This window comes from Microcebus murinus, chromosome 5 (genome assembly GCF_040939455.1).
Source record: "Microcebus murinus isolate Inina chromosome 5, M.murinus_Inina_mat1.0, whole genome shotgun sequence".
NCBI lineage: Eukaryota > Metazoa > Chordata > Mammalia > Primates > Cheirogaleidae > Microcebus > Microcebus murinus.
Window position 1 is genome coordinate 77,194,360 of NC_134108.1, and position 22,301 is coordinate 77,216,660.

General features: G+C 35.0%; 2 protein-coding genes across 2 annotated transcripts in view; both read left to right on the plus strand.

The window, feature by feature from the left end:
• Positions 1 to 9,410, plus strand: part of TMEM30A (transmembrane protein 30A) — a 32,963-nt gene extending 23,553 nt beyond the window's left edge. The window contains exons 4-7 of the mRNA XM_012743157.3: positions 1,306 to 1,393; positions 2,627 to 2,770; positions 3,414 to 3,620; positions 6,055 to 9,410. Of these exons, the coding sequence (XP_012598611.2) occupies positions 1,306 to 1,393; positions 2,627 to 2,770; positions 3,414 to 3,620; positions 6,055 to 6,248 (633 nt within the window). The 3' untranslated portion in view covers positions 6,249 to 9,410. The remainder of the gene's footprint in view (positions 1 to 1,305; positions 1,394 to 2,626; positions 2,771 to 3,413; positions 3,621 to 6,054) is intronic.
• An 8,727-nt stretch (positions 9,411 to 18,137) lies between these two features.
• COX7A2 (cytochrome c oxidase subunit 7A2) lies at positions 18,138 to 21,912 on the plus strand. The gene is made up of 4 exons (XM_012743159.2): positions 18,138 to 18,287; positions 19,486 to 19,575; positions 20,348 to 20,432; positions 21,711 to 21,912. The coding sequence occupies exons 1-4, from the start codon at positions 18,270 to 18,272 to the stop codon at positions 21,767 to 21,769; spliced, it is 252 nt and encodes an 83-aa protein (XP_012598613.1). The 5' UTR covers positions 18,138 to 18,269; the 3' UTR covers positions 21,770 to 21,912.
• The last annotated feature ends 389 nt before the right edge of the window (positions 21,913 to 22,301 follow it).

Below are 22,301 nucleotides of genomic sequence, written 5' to 3' on the forward strand. Positions count from 1 at the left end.
AGACTTTATGAGAGATCCTTCCCATATGTTTCCTTATCCTTCTGTTTTTTCTATTCACACAAATGCTTTTTCCAGTTAAGATACAGAAAATGTAGATACAAGTCAAGATTAGCTGGTAATGTAATAGTCTTAAGAGATCTAACTAGGGTCTAGTTAATTTCAAATTGAGATAACTGTGGTCTATTTATGTATTTTGAGACATGGCTTAATATGGCCTGAGAGTTGAAGTACAGCTCACATATACCTAACCTCAGACTTGGTATGATCTTTAGTTGAAACCTGTAACTGCCACATCTCCTTGAGATCATACATAAGTAGGGACTGGGTCAAAACCAAATCTGGAGGACAAGCAAATGTTCTGTCTTTTTTTTTTTTTTTTTTTTTTTTTGAGACAGAGTCTTGCTTTGTTGCCCAGGCTAGAGTGAGTGCCCTGGTGTCAGCCTGGCTCACAGCAACCTCAAACTCCTGGGCTCAAGCAATCCTGCTGCCTCAGCCTCCCGAGTAGCTGGGACTATAAGCATGTGCCACCATGCCCGGCTAATTTTTTCCATATATATTAGTTGGCCAATTAATTTCTTTCTATTTATAGTAGAGACGGGGTCGGGGTCTTGCTCTTGCTCAGGCTGGTTTCGAACTCCCGACCTTCAGTAATCCACCCTCCTCGGCCTCCCAGAGTGCTAGGATTACAGGCTTGAGCCACCACTCCTGGCCTGTGAATGTTCTGTCTTGACAGCATTTTTGTTTTCCTTCCACCTGGATGCACAATTTAAAGAGTAGTGTATTCTAGGAATCTTCATTAGACTCCTTCCTGCCTTCCTTCCTTTCTTAGAAATGAGATTTAATCCAAAATTACTAGTTGGACATACTCACTTTATAAGTGAGGCCCAGTTTAATCAACGGACTTGTTAAAGGAACTAGAGCCTCTAGTATCTTTAAGTTTAATTTTTTTTTTTATTGGATTAACAATAGACAATTTCTTAATTTTCTTGGGCAAAAAACTGTTTGTGGTTATGGTTTCTGTGTTGATATGAAAATCAAAAAGATGTTAATTTGATCTATGCATAAATGATAAAACATGAGACTTACAGTAAAGGTTACATAAAAAAGGTAATATAGTAATGTTAAGGAATACATTTTGAGTATTTAAATATGGTGTTTTTATAGCATGTTTATATTACAGACTTATGCATTACAAGTGAGAAAAATATAGGGGTTGAATTTTTAATTAGTAATTTAGGGATAGCTCATAGTTCTTTCCAGATGCCTGGGAAATAATTTCTCTCTTCTTGTCCTTCTAAAACCCAGAATCCCAGTAAGGAATGTGAACCTTATCGAAGAAATGAAGACAAACCAATTGCTCCTTGTGGAGCTATTGCCAACAGCATGTTTAATGGTATGATATAGATACAAACATAGACATAGATATTGGCATATATAATAGGACAATTTATATAATTTTATTACAGATTTGATAGTTTAGTACACATGAATGAAATTGAGAAATTCAACTTTAAGGTAAATAGATCAATTAGGTATTGGATGGGGTAATGTAATGCTTTGTGACTTTCTTTTGAGCAGACATATTTAAGAATGGATTTCTGTCTCCAAGAAGAAAGGAGCAGAAACATATTGATAGCCTTCCTATTTCATATAAGATAAAATAAAAGCCAGGCTGTCTTTTCTCTGATTTTATTTATACCATTGAAAAGGAGCTATCGTTGATCATTTAGAGCAGCACTGTCTGATAGAAATTAATGTAAACCATAAATGTGAGCCATGTGGGTAATTTTAAATTTTCTAATAGTCATATTAAAAACCATTTAAAGAAACAAGTAAAATTAATTTAGTAATATATTTTATTTAACTCAGTATGCTCAAGTTATTATTTTAGGGCAGGTATGGTGGCTCATGCCTATAATTCTAGCACCCTAGGAGGCTGAGGCAGGAGGATCACTTGAGCTCAGGAATTTGATGTTGCTTTGAGCTATAGTGATACCTCTGCATTCTACTTGAGGCAATCAAGTGAGACTCAAAAAAAATTTCAGCATATAATAGTATGTAAAAGTTATTGAGATATTTTTATACTTAGTTTTTGATATCTGATATATATCATATACTTACAAAACATATTCAATTTGAACCAACCATATTTGAAGGGCTTAGTGGCCATGTGTGCCTAGTAGCCTTGATATTGGTGCAGATAAATCGTTAGAAGTTAGAAGTTATTCGGAATGCATTATTGGAAGAGAGGAGAGGCAGATTTACCTTGCAGTTATATCTGGGTTAATATTAAAACATTTGATCTTATCACATGTCAGTTAGCCATATATAGAAGTGAATTACATATCCTTAATGATAGCATTTTAAAAAAGGAAAAAAAGACAAAAAAAAAAAGACAAAAAAAAAAAGAAGTGAATTACAACTCTACTAAGGCAGGAGACATCCATCTAAAATTATAAAGTTGCCATGATTAATCCACATACAAATAAAGAACAAATGTGTACTATAGGCCTACTCTGTCACAACCACTTTTAAGAGCAAATACCAGGTCCTTATTTCTCATAGAGTTAAGCAGCTATGGGTTTTCAATAGACATTTAGTAAGATCTTTCTTTTCTTGTGTTTAGATACATTAGAATTGTTTCTTATTGGCAATGATTCTTCTCCTACACCTATTACTTTGAAAAAGAAAGGTATTGCTTGGTGGACAGATAAAAATGTAAAATTCAGAAATCCCCCTGGAGGAGAAACCCTGGAAGAACGATTTAAAGGTAAAACATTACTAATATTCTTTAAAAACATACACTAGGGGTTTTAATTGAAATATATTAAATCTTTTTTAGAATCTTAAAAAAGTTTATGCTTTTTAAAACAACAACAAATCTTTTTTCCTCAGCTTCATACCAAGTTAGGTAAATGTTCTAATATACTAAAATTCTAAAGAAAATGTATACTTTTAATAATGAATACAATTTTTCTGATGTTTTCTTATAAGCATTTCAGCTATTATCTTTTGAAACTGCAGCAAAAGTTCCTTTGGAACAACTTCCTATTATTTATTATCTAAATTTATCTTTATTTCTATGCTGCCTTAATTTCACAATGTAATGTTTCTTAACATTGTATCTTTGCATTAAATAATCTGCTTTTTGATATATACTCAATATCCTACTTTTTTAGTATTCTTTAGTTGCGATATTAACCAAATCTTTGTAATTTTTTGTTAAGTTGTTCCATGAGAAAGTGGTTTTCTCTAGATTTTTAGGCTTCTTAGAATATGAATATATTTATACCTTTGAAAAATAAGAAAAATAGTCAGATTATATTTTGCACATCTTTGTTTTAGTAGAGTGTGAATATTCAGTGAAACTTCATTGAATATTTTGTCTCATCCCTTCTCTGCTCCTTTTTAAGGTACAACAAAGCCAGTGAACTGGCTTAACCCAGTATACATGCTGGATTCTGACCCAGATAACAATGGCTTCATAAATGAGGATTTTATTGTGTGGATGCGTACTGCAGCATTACCTACTTTTCGTAAGTTATATCGTCTTATAGAGAGGAAAAGTGATTTACATCCAACGTTACCAGCTGGACGCTACTATTTGAATATCACATACAGTATCCTTTTCTGGCTATGTTTATATTCATAGAGCTTGAAAGGATTTAGTCCAACCTTATCTCAGTTATGTGGCATGTTACTTTGTGCTTTAGTTTTGCTCTCTGCATTTTTACAAGAGTGTGTGTGTATGTATGAGAATGTATCTTTTAATATATATCTTTTAATTTATATCTTCTAGACATGTCTTAAATTGTATATACTGTATACTAGGGTTTTAGGCATATCATTTGGTGAAATTACTTAAAATGTAGTTGCTTGATTTATAAATAAGCTATATATTTTTACAAGGAAGATTGTAATGGAGCTTAATGTAAAGGCCAGTGAGTGTACATAATACTAATGAGTGTTGGTGGTACTGGGCTATTTTAATATATTTTTTTAGATATTAAAAATCAGCAGATATGTTAATTCACATCAACATAATTGTTCATAATTATTGATCTGATCATAGTATCAGAACCTTTTTATCATTAGCTAGATTGTTCCATATTCATAACTTGGGTTCATTTTCAGTGCTGAAAATATTTATTCCATTCTAAATATATTTCAATACTGTGTGAGTACTATCCATTCACTATTTAATTCAAGCAATAATACATCTCCATGTTATAGACAAGAATACAGGAACATAGAGCATTTAAGTAACTTGCTTGAGGTTATGCAGGTAATAATTAGAAGGGCTTCATAACTAGGTTATTGATGCCAAAGGCTATGACTTTACCATCAACTACCAAACATAGGCTGCGTCTCCAGCTAGTTCACTCAGGTAGTTTAGACCAGTCCATATCTGCATGGATGTAAAGTCCTTTTTTAGGAGGGAAATATTGGGTAATTCCTTTTATTCTAAACAAAATCCCTACATCTTTTAATCTCTAGCCTATTTTTTATATATGTTGTGAATGAAAAGATTCATAAATATTAGAATTTTAAATGTTTGCTGATCTTGCATTTTTTTATTTTTCATAATCGTAATGAGTCATAAGTATATAGTTTTGGTTTCATAATGGATTAGTAAATGGTTAAAATAATAGACTCAGTTTCAAAATAAGGTTTTTTTAGATCCTAGTCTCTTAATATTGTACCTGAATACACACGACTAAATATGACCTACTGGTAGCAGACTGAAAGTGACCAAGTTTTTGAAAGTAGCCTCACATAGGAGCAATTTTGAACAGACAGACTCAGTTCAGGTACTGGTAGAAAGAACATTATCCTGAGGGGATAGCCAAAATAGAGGGCTGCTTTGTTACAATTATTATCCAAAATGATCTAGTAAAGAGTGAGTGCTAATATCAGCTGGTAGCCTAGAGCACAATAGAAGGAATTCTGTGGAGCACTTGGAATTCTTAGTTGACAATTTGCATTCAGGAAGTCTGCAGCAGCCCCCAGCACTGAAAAAAGAACTGTCAGAAAGAATGCAGGGTATCTTCAATCTCACAGATTGAGAAGAATTGTATATAAGGTATCAACTAAATATCAGAATTAAGGCAGAAGCCCTATTTTTTAGGATTGGGATACCTAGAGAGAGACTAGCATGGGTGATTTGATACTGCATCCCCCAGAATGTTGGGTTAGTTAGAACTCTTAAAAAAATTATTCCTGCCTCAGGTTAGAGTTGATTTAAGATGTTAGCAGAACCTAACCCACTATTTGGAGTCATAGGGCCCCTTCTTTGGGTATGAAATGTTGCTGAAGCTAGAGAAACAGATGGAGCTTAACCCTTGACTCAAAAGATGCTTTTGAAAAATTTATAAACTTTTTACATAGGGACTTAGTTCTATCTTCTCTACCCTAACTCTTGCCAAAATCCTAGAACTGGTCCACGTAGATAAGTCATCTGATACATTGGTATCCTGTTTCTTAAATATTCTTAACAGTCCACCCTTCATTTCCATTTTAGCTATGTCACAGCATGAGTGTTGTCATTGCTCCAAACCAGCAAGTTGAAACATTATTGTCATGCTTTTTGACCTTGTGCTCAGAGATGTCTCATAGTCGCATAACTATACTTTTGCTACACATGCTCTTTGAGTTCACAGAGACTTCCAGTCCCTGATTCTTCCATTATCTCCTGGTCTGTCAACCTTTCTTCCTGTGTGGTCTTCATTGTTCATTTGAAGTATTTTTTTCACATTACTTTCCTTTGAGGCATTTTGCTTCTCCTGTGTAATGAGAGCAAAAGCACCTGAGAAATGATATAACTCTTAAAATTTGGTTGTTTTGTAAACTATTTTGACTTTTACTACTAACGTTTAATTTGCTAACTCAGTCTTTCATGATAATATAGTTTTATTTGTGATTTAGAATGTGTAAGGTACTTGTATATCATAGAATTATACAAATGAATTATAAGCAATTAAATGTCAACTTTTTAAATTGTATTTTAAACATCAAGTAACCAGAGATGGAAAAGTCTTCCTATACCCTCTTCAGATTACCCCGTACATTCTTTTGATGGACGAAAACGGATGATCTTGAGCACTATTTCATGGATGGGAGGAAAAAATCCATTTTTGGGGATTGCTTACATCGCTATTGGATCTATCTCTTTCCTTCTGGGAGTTGTACTGCTAGTAATTAATCATAAATATAGAAACAGTAGTAATACTGCTGACATTACCATTTAATTTTATATTCTGAAAACAAATCTACTGCATGTGCATCAAGGCCAGTCCTATTCAACTAGCTTTCGAATGCTGACGTCTGGTTAGTATGTCATTTTGAAGTGGGCACATACTTGTTTTTAAAAACAGTCTTTGTCCTTTGCTTCTTCCCTATGGATGACTTATGAAAATATATGACGGGTATAAAAAATTAGCTATATTGATTATATCAACATGTAACTGCTGAAATGGCATTCTAATGTTTGCTTTTCATTGGGACAGGCCATATGATGCATAGAGCCTCTTTCATGTGAATGCGTCTACTGCTTCAATGTTTATGCTGTACTGATGATATTATATTGACATATAATGCTATATATGTGTGCCTATTGTGTGAAGAAAGGGATTACAAGATGTATGAATATAATGACTTGCTAACCTTTCAGGATTCAGAGTTACAGAAGGATGAAGAATGACCAAATCTAAATAAAACACTTCATTTTCATGTTGTCGTGTGTAAAAGCTTAAAGTACCATCTTTGTTGAGGTGGTTCATGCATTCAGTTTATCCAGTATAGTTCTTTGTCAAGCTTAGCTTTGATTTCAAAGAACATGTTACCTTTGTGTCTGGCATAGGAATTAATAATGCTCATGTCTGAAGAGGTCAGGTAGGTCCCAGGTCGGAGAATTTAAAAATTCCTCTTTCCATTTGTTCAAATATTACGGTCAGAAACCCCAACTCACTTGGAATGTTTTTCCGGAAGTGAATATGATCACTTCCCTTGAAGCTTATACTTCATAAGGGAAGAAAATACAAGTGAGATGGAAAAACTGCTTGGCAGACCTTCATCTTCTGCCTCAATTAGAAATCAGATGTGATTGCTCAGAGGGAGACTATTTTCATTCTTGTGGTATTTAACATTCAGAAAATTACTTCAGCATTGGAAATATCTCAAACTGTTTTTATTTTGCAGGTAAGTATTTTGACTTAAGTACTAATATTATATTCCAGAAAATTTTGAAAGTAGTAACCTAATTTCCTCTGTATTTTATTCAATTTTTGCTTATAGGTCAAATATAGATATGTATGCACATTTTCTTTAGTTAAGGTACCAATTTTTTTGGTTGGTTTTCCTAAGACATACTTTAGAAAGATGTTCTATACCTAATTAAATTCTGGAGATTTTGGAGTATGTACATGATAAATTATAATATATATGGTTGAAGTAATTTTATTTTTTACTAACTGGAATTATTTTAATATTCCTTATTGAATAAATGCTGTAATTTGTTTGCTATGAAACTTAAAATGAATGTAAACTTATTTTTCCACATGCATGCATGAAAATGTATGTATTAATCAGAGGTGGCTTAATTGCATTGAAATTGCTTTTTTTTTGCTAAAATAATTCATGTTTGTGTAGAAGAATGCCTGTTTATTCAGAGTTTGTAATGATTTTTTTGAGTTATATTTTAAATCAAACGTCTGGGTAATGTATCAATTTTGATTAATATATGTTTTTTTTTAAGGAAACAAACAATGTAATAGTTAATAGTAGAAATGTGCCACATTCTTAAGTTTTGTGTAACATGAAATTCAGTTAAAAGAACTTGTAATTCATAATGACTTTTAACTGGTAAAAATATTACTTGCATGAAGTACTTGATGTATGGTTATCCTGAAATTTGAAATTCTTTGTCTAAAAATATTTTTTGTTTTGTTATTCCTTCAGAATGTTATTTATTCTGAAATTGTCCCTCTTGTACATGGCAGTTTATTTTCTCGGGTACATCATTGGGGAGGAGGAATTTCTTCTAGTCTTTCTAGATTGAGTTTGTGCTGTTTAAGGAGGACTACCATCCTGAATCTCTTTTTCTAACTGGGGACCTGAGGGTGTTGAAGAGTGCTTCTAACACTTTTCTCATGGAGAAGATGGATTTTAAAATTTATTTGGAGTCTTTTCTATTTTACAAGTACATTGATGGCCTAAGTCCCCCCTCCCCCATCTTCTGCCATTTGAGCTCTAAGGGATTCATGTTGTAAAATATAGAGAATATGGAACATTCATATCACCCCTGTGAAGCATGGGAGAAGGGAAAACATTTCTTTTTCTTTCTTAAAAGCTTTATGTTCATCTTTTGGAAACATTGATGTCAGACTCAACTTCTAAAGAAACATTGCATTTTAGGGCAGCTACATTAAGTAGAAGGCATTGAAGAATGTATTAATATTTAAGACATATTTTGACATATGAAAAGCTTTCCACTAGAAGAAATTATCCAGTAAGTAAAAGCTAAGAAATTTCATTGAAATCATGAGGCAGTTTAAGAATAAATCTATAAAAATAACTGTGTACTACCTAATAGAGAATCATTTAACCAAGAGAAGAATCAAGTGAATGTTATTTGTTTATTGGTTAGTGACAGAGTCTATTTGTAACCTTGATGATATTAAAAGATAACATTCTGTTGGTATGTTCTCTATTAATAAAAATGAATAAAATTAATTTCACTATGTTTAAGTATCTTGCTAAAATAACAATGCCTAGTGTTGTTGCTAATGTTTAGCACTGAATTTTAACCCAGGGTCAGTGAGTCCAGGTTTAACTTCCCCATGCCTAGATTTGATAAAATGTCATTTGTTGTTAAACTAATCATATTTGTATTTATTAATCACTCTGACAACATTAACCATCTGTTCTTACCAGGAAGTGGTCAGATTGTCAACTGAGTTACAGACAGACTGGCTAAGTTTGGTATTAGATCAAGGGGAATGTCTAATAAATACAGAGGCAAAGATAATGAAAATGATGAAGTAGGGCACACAGGAAATGAAAAGCCTGACTAGTGAGCAGCAGTGGAAAGGTTGGGTTAATGAGTGCTGTTCAGCCTGCTACCTCCTGTCTTTGTTTAAACATTGCCTTAGAATTATTGTATAATACATCTTTGTTGGTTAAGCTGTAAAGTTTTGTTCTTTGTGAACATGGCTGGGGAGGGTAGAAGGAATACAGAAGTATTGCCATTACAAGAACAATTTTGATGCTTAAGTGTCTCTTGTAGAGTTTGGATGATTTAAGTGAAGTGTTTCAGAACCCCTTTCTAGCCCATACACCATTCAGTAAACATAAAAATCACTTTTCTCCTAATGTCATTTGAAATTTCAAAATAAATATCTTCTCCAAAATCAGACCATGGTGGCCTTATTTGCTTTCATATATCTATAGCATTTATCAAAGTAACTGTGTACAGTTTAAAAAATCAGACAGTAAGTTCTAAACGCGTTATGATGAAAAGCAGTAGTCCCTGCCTGAACTTTCCTTACCTCCAAGACACAATCAACTTGACTCCAGAAGTTGTTTCTTCTGTTATTTATCCCAGCATATCTAAATAATATACCTATTCTATTATTGATTGATACAGTTTTAGACATTATCTTCTTGGTAATGTTACATGATGATTTAGCTCTCTAACACACTTCTTCTATTATATAGTTACAGAATAATATTTAGTAAATGTATAAGCTATTTAATTTTGAGTTTATAATTGTTTACTACAGAGCAAAGCAGTGTACCATGATTACTTTTTTTGTATAATTTTATTTTACCTGGAATTAATAATTGCCTCATTTTTAACACATAATTTTCTACAAACTCCTTGGAATTTTTTCAGCTTCTCTCTCAGATCTGCCATGGTCTCATCACTAGTTTTGAAGGGCGTTTATACCCAAATCTCAGATAATGTCCCCATTTTTACTAGAGAGGTCTATTCTGTAGTTGTTCTTGTGTACCAGTGTGTACTGGTTGCTCTCTTGGCCTGCTATACAGTGCTTATCCTGTGACCTCCCTTTGTCATCCTCCTGTGTTTTACCTCCTGTTTCCTAGTTTACTCTCTTGTTTACTAGAACACTTTTTAAAACATTTATAGCTTCCTATAGTATATGAAAGGTAAATTTTCTGAGTTCTTACATGCCTAAAATGTCTTCATTCCATATTCACATTTCATTGATAGTTTGCACATATAATTTCAAATTAAAAATAATTTTCTGTCAGAGTCTTGAAAGCATTGCTCTACTCTTTTCTAGCATCAGTATTGTCGTTTTCAAGAAATTTGATCCTATCTTAGTCAGATGTTGGACCTCCTAAGCTGATGCTTGGTTTTCTTCTGTTTTTCTCTAGTTGATTATATGCTATTTTCTCTGTTTTTTTCTAGGAGAATTTTTCAGTTTGGTCTTTCAACATTATCTTTCTTCTATTAAATTTATATTTCTAAAAATATTTTAATTTCTAAGACTTCTTTCATTTCTATTCTGTTTTCAAAATATCCTAGTGTTAGTTCATAGAATATCTTATTTTTCTGAGGATGTGTGTGTGTGTGTGTGTGTGTGTGTATGTATGCATATGTATTTTTGCTTTTGTTTCTGACTCTATTAAACACCAAGATTTTTTTGTTGCTATTTTTAACTTGTTTTTTCACCTTGTTCACATAGGCAACTTTCTTGGTGTTTCTAGCTAGTCTTGGCAATATATGAGTAACCCCCCCAAACTATTTGAAAGCTCTGTGTTCATGGGCAGTGCTTGAAAAGTGGTAGGCTTCATTGGCACAGCTCCATTCAGTAATTATTTGTTATCCTGTTCATGATACAAAGCTTAGACAAGTAATAAATAGTTGGCAGGACAGCCTCCATAGTAGATCACATTTTGAGAAGCAATGTGTTAGGGAATGGTTGGTAGGGAGCAGATCTTTTGGCTGGGGACCTTTTCTCTGGGGATTTTTAGTTTGTCTAGGGAAGAATTCTCTAGTTTTCTGCTGAAGGAAAGGGGTTCCAGGAGTTTATGTTTCTTACTGCTTTTAACTCTACCTCTTCCTATCCTTCACCTCACCTTCTGATTCTTACTTCACACGTATTTTCCTTTACCTACCCACCTCCATCTCCTTTTATCTAGTTGTCTCCCATTAATTTCTCCAGATAAAAATTCTCTGGTCTCCTACCTGTGGAAGACAGTGATGGAGCTGAGAGATCCTATTTGTGTGACTGAGAGGGAGAGGGCAGAAGACATGGGGATATGACCATTTTGTTTTATGTGATTTTTGACTTGTCATTTTCAGGCCTGTCCTTGTCTCTACTCTCTACTGTAACTTTTACCTCCAAATCTGAGCTGCTCAGGGGTTGTAGAACCAATCGGCACACTTCTCACTTGTATCCCCCTTGCAGTCCCTTTAGATTGTAGCTTCCTCTGTCCAGACCAGTCATGTTCTATCTGCTTTCTGTCTTCCAGAAAGTTGTTGAAATTGCTTATCTGTTGCTGGCTCCTCTCTATCCAAATTTGGGGCCCATATCTTTTTTAAAAATTGTTTTTTAGATTATCAGTGGTAAACTTCTTTTTTGTAGTGTACAGTTTTAACACCATAATAGCATATAGAGAAGTACCATCACCCCTCAAAAAACTCCCTTATATGATGCCTTACGGTCACCTCTCCCCCCAACTTAATACCCCTTGCAACCACTGATCTGTTTTCCATCCCCATGGTTTTATCTTTTAGAATATTATAAATGGAAATACTATGTGTAACCTTTTGAAACTGGCTTCTGTTACTTAGCATAATGACTTTGAGAATCGTCCCAGATGATATTTCTTATCAGTTTTTCTCATACCTTTTGCTTTCCATCATTTTACTGCATTGGGAGGGAGGAGAGATAAATTCTTAGGGCCAGTGCACTATCTTAACCCAGAAAAAACTTAAATCAAATATGTCCTTCAGCTTTTGGTGATTTTATAACTTTTAAAAAAAAATCTTTCCAAGATAAGCTTATATACTTTAAGTGATATTAATAGGAGCTTGTCTGTATATCACAAGCTTGAACTCCCCATACATCCTTTCTAAGCCTGATAAGCTACTTTGTTTAAACACCAGAGTTACAAAGTAGCTTTAGAAGTATATGTCAAATTGTGCTTGAGCTGTGTCTCCCACCCCACCCTCAACCCACATTCTTGAGAATCAGTGGTCTGAAATAATCCCTGGGATGTGTTGTCTTTCTTTTTCACAGCAAAGTTTGTAAAACAGTATGTTTATATTTTATTGTCATTTGTAGCTTCAGTGAGGCTTTCATGTCAGGATTGCACTGTTCATTGTCATCCTCACCTGTGTCTGAAAGATTCAGTAGAACGAATATAGATTTTAGAAGTAGGTTGATAATGGTATATATATATATATATACATACAGTACCTTCTTGCTTAATCTCCTAAACCATTTACCATTTCCTTGTCTGTAAAATAGGGATTTCAGGCCGGGCGTGGTGGCTCACGCCTGTAATCCTAGCTCTCTGGGAGGCCGAGGCGGGCGGATTGCTCGAGGTCAGGAGTTCGAAACCAGCCTGAGCAAGAGCGAGACCCCGTCTCTACTATAAATAGAAAGAAACTAATTGGCCAACTAATATATATAGAAAAAAATTAGCCGGGCATGGTGGCGCATGCCTGTAGTCCCAGCTACTTGGGAGGCTGAGACAGAAGGATCCCTTGAGCCCAGGAGTTTGAGGTTGCTGTGAGCTAGGCTGACGCCACGGCACTCACTCTAGCCTGGGCAACAAAAGTGAGACTCTGTCTCAAAAAAAAAAAAAAAAAAAAAAAAAAAAAAAAAAAATAGGGATTTCAATGCCCACTTGACAGATTTTGTTTTGAGGAATAAGGGAAGTGATAGATGAAAAGTAGTTAACACAAAGTATAGAAAAATAGGCACTCCAGGAACAAGTCCTGTTCCTTTCTGTCAAATCAAGTGAACTCACCCTTGATCTTTTTGCTCCACTTGATAGGCATTTTCCTTCCTTCTCCATCCTTAGAATCTGGCTTCTGTGAATAACTCCTGATTTCTTTTTACTTACTTGTTCCTTAGTCTCCTTATGTATTCCTTAGTTATGCATACCATGTAAGGCCAAAATAGGAATTATCCCACACTAGCCTGGGGTTTCTCTTATATTCCTGGATATAGTGAATGATATGAGCAACACCTTGAGTTAAGCCAGAAACCCTAGCTCTCCTCTCCAGCTGCCCAATCCAATACAATCACTACATTCTATGGAATTTTGAAGGTTCTTCCTCTTAGTTGGTTCTCTCATCCATCCCCTTGTCTACATCTCTTTTGCTGCTGATTTAGTTCAGGTTTTCTTTCTTCCTTGGGTTACTATAAGAGCCTTCTAACTGACTCTTTGACCCTAGTAACTCATGTCCAGTCTGGCCTTTCACTGCTAGTAGAGTGCTCTTGAAATAGAGCTCTGATTTTAACGGTTTGCTGCTTGAACCTTTTAATGGCCCTAAGGCACCTTCGAGATATCTAAATTCATCACTGAAATTGGACTTCCACTGTTACCTCAATCCTCCATTTTTTCTTGTGTCAAACCAATTTGCAATTCCCCAAGACATCTGTTCACACTGTCTTCTTTGCCTCTGCATATGCTCGTGCCTAGATTTTTCTTCTTTGACTTCTCCTTACCCAGCCATTTTCTCCCATAATGACAGTTAACATTTATTGAATTATCTCATTTAATATTCACAGTCAACCAATGATGGTGAACACTCTTAAATCCATTTTAAAGAAACTGAGTTACAGATTATGTAACTTGCCTTCAATCATGTCACTATTAGTGACAGATTCAGGATCTCACTTCCAAGTTCCTAACTCTTCCAACAGTATTTTTTCTCTTCTCAATCCATCTAGGCCCCTATTTTTATAGTTCCAGCAATATATCAAATTCAGATTGTTGATCATGTTCTTGTCCAGAATCTGGAATGTGTTTTAATTTCTGCTCCATTTATTGTAATTCTACCAGACTCTGCTAAAATTCTTCCCTTTCCAAACCTTAGCCCACTCCTTCTCTTGAATTTTTTATAGCAACTTTTGTTGTATCCATCACCTGAAATGTCATTTATGTCTGCATTAAATTTACTATTATGTGTATATATATTTCTAATTAGATTATAAACTCCAAAAGGTCAGGGACTTTAAAAAAGTATTCCCCCCAAGTGTATTGCAAAGTGTTACATTTGTAATGGGTAGCCAATAAATTATCGTTCAACAGGAAGTGACTCGTGTTCATATGTTTTATGAAATTGTTTATCACATATAAGGACTTTAGAGCCAGAGATAAAGTTAGTCCAACTCCTAGTCATTAGTCCAACTCCTTAACTTTAATTACAAAAAGACTGAAGCTTGCAATTAGGTAGATTATTTATTTAATAAGTAATACAGCAATTTAGAGACAGCATGTTTCCTGTTTTCCAAAGGTGATCCATAGAACTAGGTGATAAAGAAAATATTGAACTGGCCAGGCGCAGTGGCTCACGCCTGTAATCCTAGCACTCTGGGAGGCCGAGGTGGGTGGATTGCTCGAGGTCAGGAGTTCAAAACCAGCCTGAGCGAGAGTGAGACTCCATCTCTACTATAAAAGAAAGAAATTAATTGGCCAACTAATATATATAGAAAAAATTAGCCGGGCATGGTGGTGCATGCCTATAGTCCCAGCTACTCAGGAGGCTGAGGCAGCAGGATTGCTTGAACCTAGGAGTTTGAGGTTGCTGTGAGCGAGACTGACGCCATGGCACTCACTCTAGCCTGGGCAACAAAGCGAGACTCTGTCTCAAAAAAAAAAAAAAGAAAATATGGAACTATATTGAAATATCTTTTTAATCTAACCAGTGGTTGTTATACATTAAAGTTCACATGAAGCTGTTCTGTGATATTGCTTTTGTAAAATTAGAAGAGGATTAAACATAGTTCCAGAATTAACAGACACACATACACACCACACATATAAATCATACAAAACTCTTTTCTGGCTTCCTTCTGTTTTTGTGATTTACAGATGTTATAGGCAGGATCAACAGGCTTGTCATCTTGTTTTTTAAAGGAAAAATAAAAGATTGGGTAACTTGTTTGGTAACTTTGAATCAGTAATTGTGAAATATTTTCACTTATTACTTTCACATCTGATGTGCATCTTATTGACAAGAATTTAGATTTACTATTGGCTATCTCAGATTATCTACCTTTTTATATAGCATACTGCCAATTCTGTTATATAGAACCCTCTGGAGGAAGTATTTTTCAAAAGAGCCATTTTCTAATATTACAGAAGAACAAGAGCAAAAGAACCCCAAACTAATGTTTTGGAAAGAAACCTATTTTGAAAGTAACTGTTCTGGTTCAGAGGATGAATTTAGAAATCTGGTAACACATTTCAAATGTGCTTGGAAAGAACCAATAAGGTTTGATAGGCATTCAGGCAGATTTCAGCAATATTTTTATGTCAGGATAATCACAATATTCAGAATAGGAGCAAGGAGATAATGAATGAGGAAACTTGGGACTGAAAAATATTTGGAAGGTATTACGATTTTTAAAATTTTTATACTCAGTAAGTTCCTTCTTTTGTGCAGCATGATATTAATTTAACCAATGTTTACTGAGCATTTTCTGTGTGCCAGTTACTAATCTAGATGCTGGAGAAACACCAGTGAACAAAACAAGAATTTAGAACAGAGTCATATTATCTAACTTAATTTCTTAAAAGGATCATTGCTGTGTGATAGACAAGTGAAAGTGGAAACAGGAAAACCAGTTAAAAACACTTGCAATATCTGAGCAAGAGATGATGATAGCCTGGCCTGGAGTAAAAGTATTGTTGGAGATAATGAGAAGAGGTCCAATTCAGATTATATTTTGAAGGTGCAGACTATAACATTTCATTCAACAACATTTTAAAATGAATTGGTTATACGATATGATAGAAAGAAAAAAGTCAAAGTTTAGGGCTTGAAATAAGGAAAATTGCAGAAGAAGTTTGGGAATAAAGAATGAAAGGTAGAATTCAGTTTTGTTGGTAAGTTTGAGATGCTTATTAGACATTTAAGTGAAGATGTTTTGAGTAAAAAGGAAAGGTTAGGCTGGAGATAATTGAGAGTCATCAGCACACAAATGGTATTTCAAGCCATGGAGTTGCACAAGATCACAAAAGGGATGAATGTAGAAAAACGGTGAGATACTCTGAAATTTAGAGGTTGAGAGGATAAGGATCCAGGAAAGGAAATTAAAAGGAACAACTGTAAAAATAGAACCACCAAAATAGTATTAGATAGAACCACTTTAGGACTGTTTCAAACTGTCCACCATGTTATATTGTATTTATGGTTTATGAATTAAAAATTAAAAGTATATCATGAGTGATCAATTATGTTAAATGCCATTGATGGAGATGAAAATTGAGATAGTTTAGTTAAAGCAATACAGAAGCTATTGGTGATTCTAACAAGAGCAGTAAAAGTCTGCCCAAAATGGGATCGAGAAAATATTAGGACAGATAAGTATAAGAATTCTGTTTTATTTTGAAGGAGATGGTGACTGATATAAAAGGACGGTCTTTTTGTTTTTAATTTAGAAATGTATTGATAGAATGATGTAGTAAAAAGGGGAAAATTGTACTGAAGTGACATGCACATAAGGATCTACATCTACATTAGGATCTATCTTTGGTTCTTAGGACAAGCGTCCTAGATCTGTCACCCAATTTATAATGTATCATTAATTCACGTGTTGGTTAGTGAATACTCCTTTAAGCAGTGCTGGGGATTGGTAAGAAACTCTCATAATCTCTATTCCTGAGAAATTTACAATCTAGTTGGCCTAATGGAGAAAACATAAGAAAGCACATGCACCTTTAACAAGTTCAAGTTATAGACAATCCACTTATAAAGAATGCCTGTGGCCCATTTATTCGCACGTGGTAACTGCTAAAAGATTTGGTATGTGTGTAAGTCAGAGGGGGTAGAAAACAAGGACCTTTCAGTCAGACATTAATTGGGTGTTTATAAGCTTTGGTGAGGAAGAGAATTTGAACTGGGACTGGTAACTTGGTGAGCCTATTACCATACAGTAGATTGTGAGGAAAACCTCAAGAATTACAAGGAATAATTTCAATATTACTAATTTTTATCCACACATTTCACCTTTGCTGAACCCATGTATTATTAGCTTCTATTTGAAATGACAATGGAACATTTTGTAAGTTTGTAGAAAGGTGGGAAGGTATACAGGGTAGATATTTGTAGGTCCTGAGGGTGAACACACGGAATAAAGACACTTGGAGATTAAGCAGGATTCATGCAAGATACACCGACGGCCTTTCTGTACAGTAAATAATTGCTATGCCTCGCAACTCCAGCCAAGAGATTAGTGGCTTGCTGCACCTGAGACAGCAAGATTTATGAATACAGGTTTGCATCCCACTTCTTGTCCCCCAATTAAATTTTCTTCCCTTTTCAGCATTTCCCCAGACTCAGGATCGAGCGACCCGCTTCCACCGTTTGGGGACACTGGAAGAACTTGCTTCGTGGGGAGTTCTGCAGCATCTGAAGGTACAAGATAAAAAATTGGTATCCCGACACATTTCTTTCCAGCATATTCTCAGCGCAAGGAACAATTTCTACCGTTTCTTCGGTGAAAAAAAAAAAAAAAAAAGACTGTATCCATGTAAGAGGTGTTACCCTTTTTGTTTTGTATTTCATCCAGCTTCGCAACTATAGTTTGGCCAACCGGGCGTTATTTCAGCCTCTAAACAGTGGCTCAAAGATCGCTCAGTTTTGCGCCTTCTCGCTCAAAACATATTAATTTTCTGTGATAGCCTGGTCTTACATTACTTTTATCTAAGCTTTGTTAAGAGACTACTTAAAATGTACTACTCCCCGTCTCTCTGGTCTGAAAAACCGTTCGCCTTCCCACAGCTTGGCTCCAGGGGCCAACGGCCGGAATTGCACGGGAAAGGTCAGGAGCGCGATCACCGGACACAAACGGCGGGCCGGCTAGAGCGGCTCGAACCGTGCTGCCGCTCTCGCTGTTCTGTTGCTCTCTATGGTTAGGAACGCAAGTCCCTCCTCCGCCCGGAAACCTTTAAGTTCCTGAACGCTTGCGCAAGGCCAGGAGGTAGTTCCGGTTCCGGTGTGGCGATATTTCGTTCTCGGTGTTCAGTTGTTGCGGTTGGTGGGCAGTAACTGAGCGAAGATGCTGCGGAATCTGTTGGTGAGGAGCTTCTCTGCTTACATTCGGGACTGGGGTGGGTTTGGGGAGCGTAGGCCGTGGGACCACGGCAGAAAACCCTCTGTGGAACGGGGACAGAAGGCGTTTTCTGAAGTCACCTTGGTCGATGTCCTTTTTTCCCCTGACCTTACTTTCCCTTCCATCCATTCCTCTCACCCCAGGCCGTTGCTGGGTAGATGGTGGGATTGGAGAGACTAGGAAGGTGACCAGAGACTTGGGGGTTTGACCCGTCTTGGGTTCTTAGATACCACCCCTAAACCTGTGGGTCATTAATGAGGTTAGTAGCTCTGATCTGAGTAAAGCCAAGGACCGGATGGGGAGTTTCTGATACCCGGAAGCATCAAGCAGTAATGTGTATCTCTGGTATTGGAAGGTGTCAAGTTTTCAATGGTTCTGAGCTTAGCAAACATCAAATAGCAATTTAAAAACCAAGTCATTCAGTTGGATGGGAGTTTAGGAGTAGGCGTGGCCAAAGTGCAGTATTGCTTCCATCAAGCGATTCTGCATTGCCCTTCACCCCTCCACCGACTTTGAGCACTTGAAATATTTTCCCGAATTTTTGAGAAAGAAAAGGAAAATGTAACGATTATTTTCTTTTGTAATTATTCAGTGAAGTTTTACTTAGCTTCTCAATATCATTTTGTTGTAGAAAGTAGATTGCATATTTGTTTCATTATTTAACTAAATATGTAATGCAAATCTCTTTTGAAAAAGATTTATACTCTATTAAAAATGTCCTAGAAAAAAATGTCATGAGGGAAACATTTTAAGTAGGAATCATGCTAGTGTATTTTGCTGTCAAGCAACAGAGTTTTAATAACATTGGTAGAATATTATGACATTTGAATTTAGTGTATTTTGGTTTACCATCTTTTCTCTAATAGTGTGTGTCAATATGTTTTCCTCAAGGATTAACAAATGTTATTAGTTCAATTCAGGTAAAGATCATGGTTCTTTTTGGTTTCAGTGTGCATGAACTGCTTCTCAAATATGGTATTTGGAGACTGCAGAATGTCATATGAAGAGGAGAGGATGAATAACAAATTGAAAAACTTAGGTGCTGGTCCATGACTTTGCTACTGACAAATTATGCTTTATGTCTGAAGGGTTGGAAATGGTTGGTTTTGAAGGTTTCTTTAGGCTCTAAATCTGTGTAATATACATAGATTTTCTATTTCAGGGCCTCCGTCAGATTGCCCAGAGGACCATAAGCACTGCTTCACGCAGGCATTTTGAAAATAAAGTTCCAGAGAAGCAAAAGCTGTTTCAGGTACTGAAATATTTATAGAAGATTGTTACTTGCAATTACCAAAAGGTGGAGTTAGGATAAACAAGTATGTGTATAAATTAGAGGATATGCCAGTAGAGGCATTAAAAAAATAGTCGAGGTTATGTACCGTAGTGTTAATATTGGTTATCTCTTGGGGAAAGACTTACAGGAGTGGAGCGATTTACCTTTATAAGTAGTTAGATTATGAGTGATTTTTTAAAAAAATTGCGATTTCTGGTTTTTCCCAAATAAAATTTCAAGTGATAAAAAAGTTGTATCTTATATGCTACATAAAAATAAAGTACTTTATTTAGCAAATGTACTAAAAATCTACTGTATGGCAGAGGCTGGACTAGATCGTAGGGATATAATTTAGGACTATAAGCCAAAATTCTTCCTCACTTTTTTAAGGGAAAAAAGCCCTCTCACTAAATCTAAAGCATGATGATTATTGATTCTTTTATATTTAAATTATATTTGAGTTTTTTAGTTCAGTGTGTATATTTTACAATTTTAACATTTATATATTCTTGGGAAAGACCATCTTTATTGGATCTGAAATTAACTTTAAAAGAAGACTGCTCACTTTTAGAAATTCTTATTTTTAAAGTAGTAGGAGTAGAGAAAGAAGAAAATTGTTGGTTAATTTTAATATTTAAAGTATTTTCATTTCAGGGTTTAAGGAATTATTTTATGTGAATGCTTTGTCTTTTGAAACTTAGTTGGAAACAAGTGACAAATCTATTAATATCTTTTTTTTTTCCTCACCTAGGAGGATGATGGAATTCCAGTGCATCTAAAGGGTGGGGTAGCTGATGCCATCCTGTATAGACTCACCATGGTTCTTACAGTTGGTGGTAAGGCATTTAGAATGTTTGAAGGTTTATAAAAGTGATGTTATTGATAACTAACAACTTCATTGCTTTTGCTGTGCCAGTATTTTAACACAGTTTGTTCCAGAATTGGACATTTCACTACATCTCACATAAGTAGTCAAGAGGTGATTGATATATACTGTATAAGAGCATTTTGATATCCTTCTTAAAAAATACATCAATAAGGTTTGATGATTATCTTGTGATAGAGGTGGCTTTCTGAGTGTACCACTAGTGGCCCTCAAGGCTGTTTTTTAGCCAAAAACATCCACTCTATCCCACCTTCTATAGCAGGGGCTTTTAAACATGTTGGCTTTGATGCATAATAAAAGCATATTTTATATCTAAACCCTGTACATAACTGAAACAAAACTTGTACAGAATAATACTTTTACCTATGCAAAGTGTTCCAGCATTTTGTTTCTATGGATTAGGTGGATCCATTAGTCAGTATTAGCAGTGGCACATCACAAATTGATGTAGTAGGAGCATAGTTAGGGATTCGGATGATTGCTTTCTGGGGAAGGAGGGGAAGCAGGATTTGAGCGATTACCGTGTGCCCATTATATTGATAGGAATGCCACATACTATCACTTCTGTAACTCTTACATGAAGTCTGTAATGTATCCTCATTTTAAAGATGAAGCAATTGTATTAATTACCCCAAATAATATTGCTTCTATGTGGAAAAGCTGGGATTTGAACTCTAATTGCAAAGTTCCCCTGCTCATACCAAGGTGCCTTTTTTGGCTTGAATTGAATACAGTTAAATAGAAAGGACATTTATTGATGAAGACAACAAGTGATATTTGGGATTTCTGAATAAGATAAAGTCCTAAATTTTTTTCAGCCAATGTGACTATTAGACATTCTGGTACATGGTTACACAGATAAAATTCTAGTTATTAGCTATTTTTACATTAAATTTCATTATTTTAACTTCTGTGGTTTTACATTGATAGTACACTTTAGGGAATGCTTGCATATTTTGACCTCTATTCTTATTTTTCAAAACGCTATGTATTATTAAGTTGGCAAATACATTATTCTGCCATATCACTTTCATAAAATTGAACTAATATTAAAGCTATGTTAAATTTAAAATTTTGCCAACACCTATCGTAATACTTTCTGTGTTCCCAATTAAGGTAGTCTTAATGCAAACTTTGCCTTTATCTTATAACTTTTGAGCTTAAATGTTAGATTTATATAATTACATCTCAGTTACTGGTAAGTTCTTTCTTTGTTTTTATTTTTCAGGAACAGCATATGCCATATATCAGCTGGCTGTGGCTTCATTTCCCAAGAAGCAGGATTGACTTCAGTCATTGCAGCAATCACTTGGTTCAGTTTCATTCAGCTCTTCATGGACCAGTCATCTGATAAATAACTGAGCTCTTCTTTGGGAATCAATATTTATTGACTTGTACTAACTGCCATCAATAAAGCAGTCTTTACCATGCTTTGTCTGATTTTGTTACTTAGGATGCCTTACACCAATAATTTCAGCTTTTGGTCAGCCTTGTAAATCTTAGGAGCAAAAAAAGTAATCTTTTGTCATTAAGTATAAAGCACCATTGTTAATTTAGTGAAATTTTACTTTTAACAGCTCAGAATTATATAATGGATAGTTTTCAACTTCAGTTGAGTTTGACAGTTAGCATATTGTGTTCTCATCACTACGAACTTGTGAGTAGTGAAGCAGGTTGTTTTTGGCTCCTGGAGTTATAAATATTTTTTTCCTTCTTAGCTATGTGAGAGTATGTTTGAATATTGGATGTATTCATTCCATAGCTTAGAATTAGGCCTTAGCAAATGGCTGTAAAATAATTCAGTATTTTCCCCCCCAGA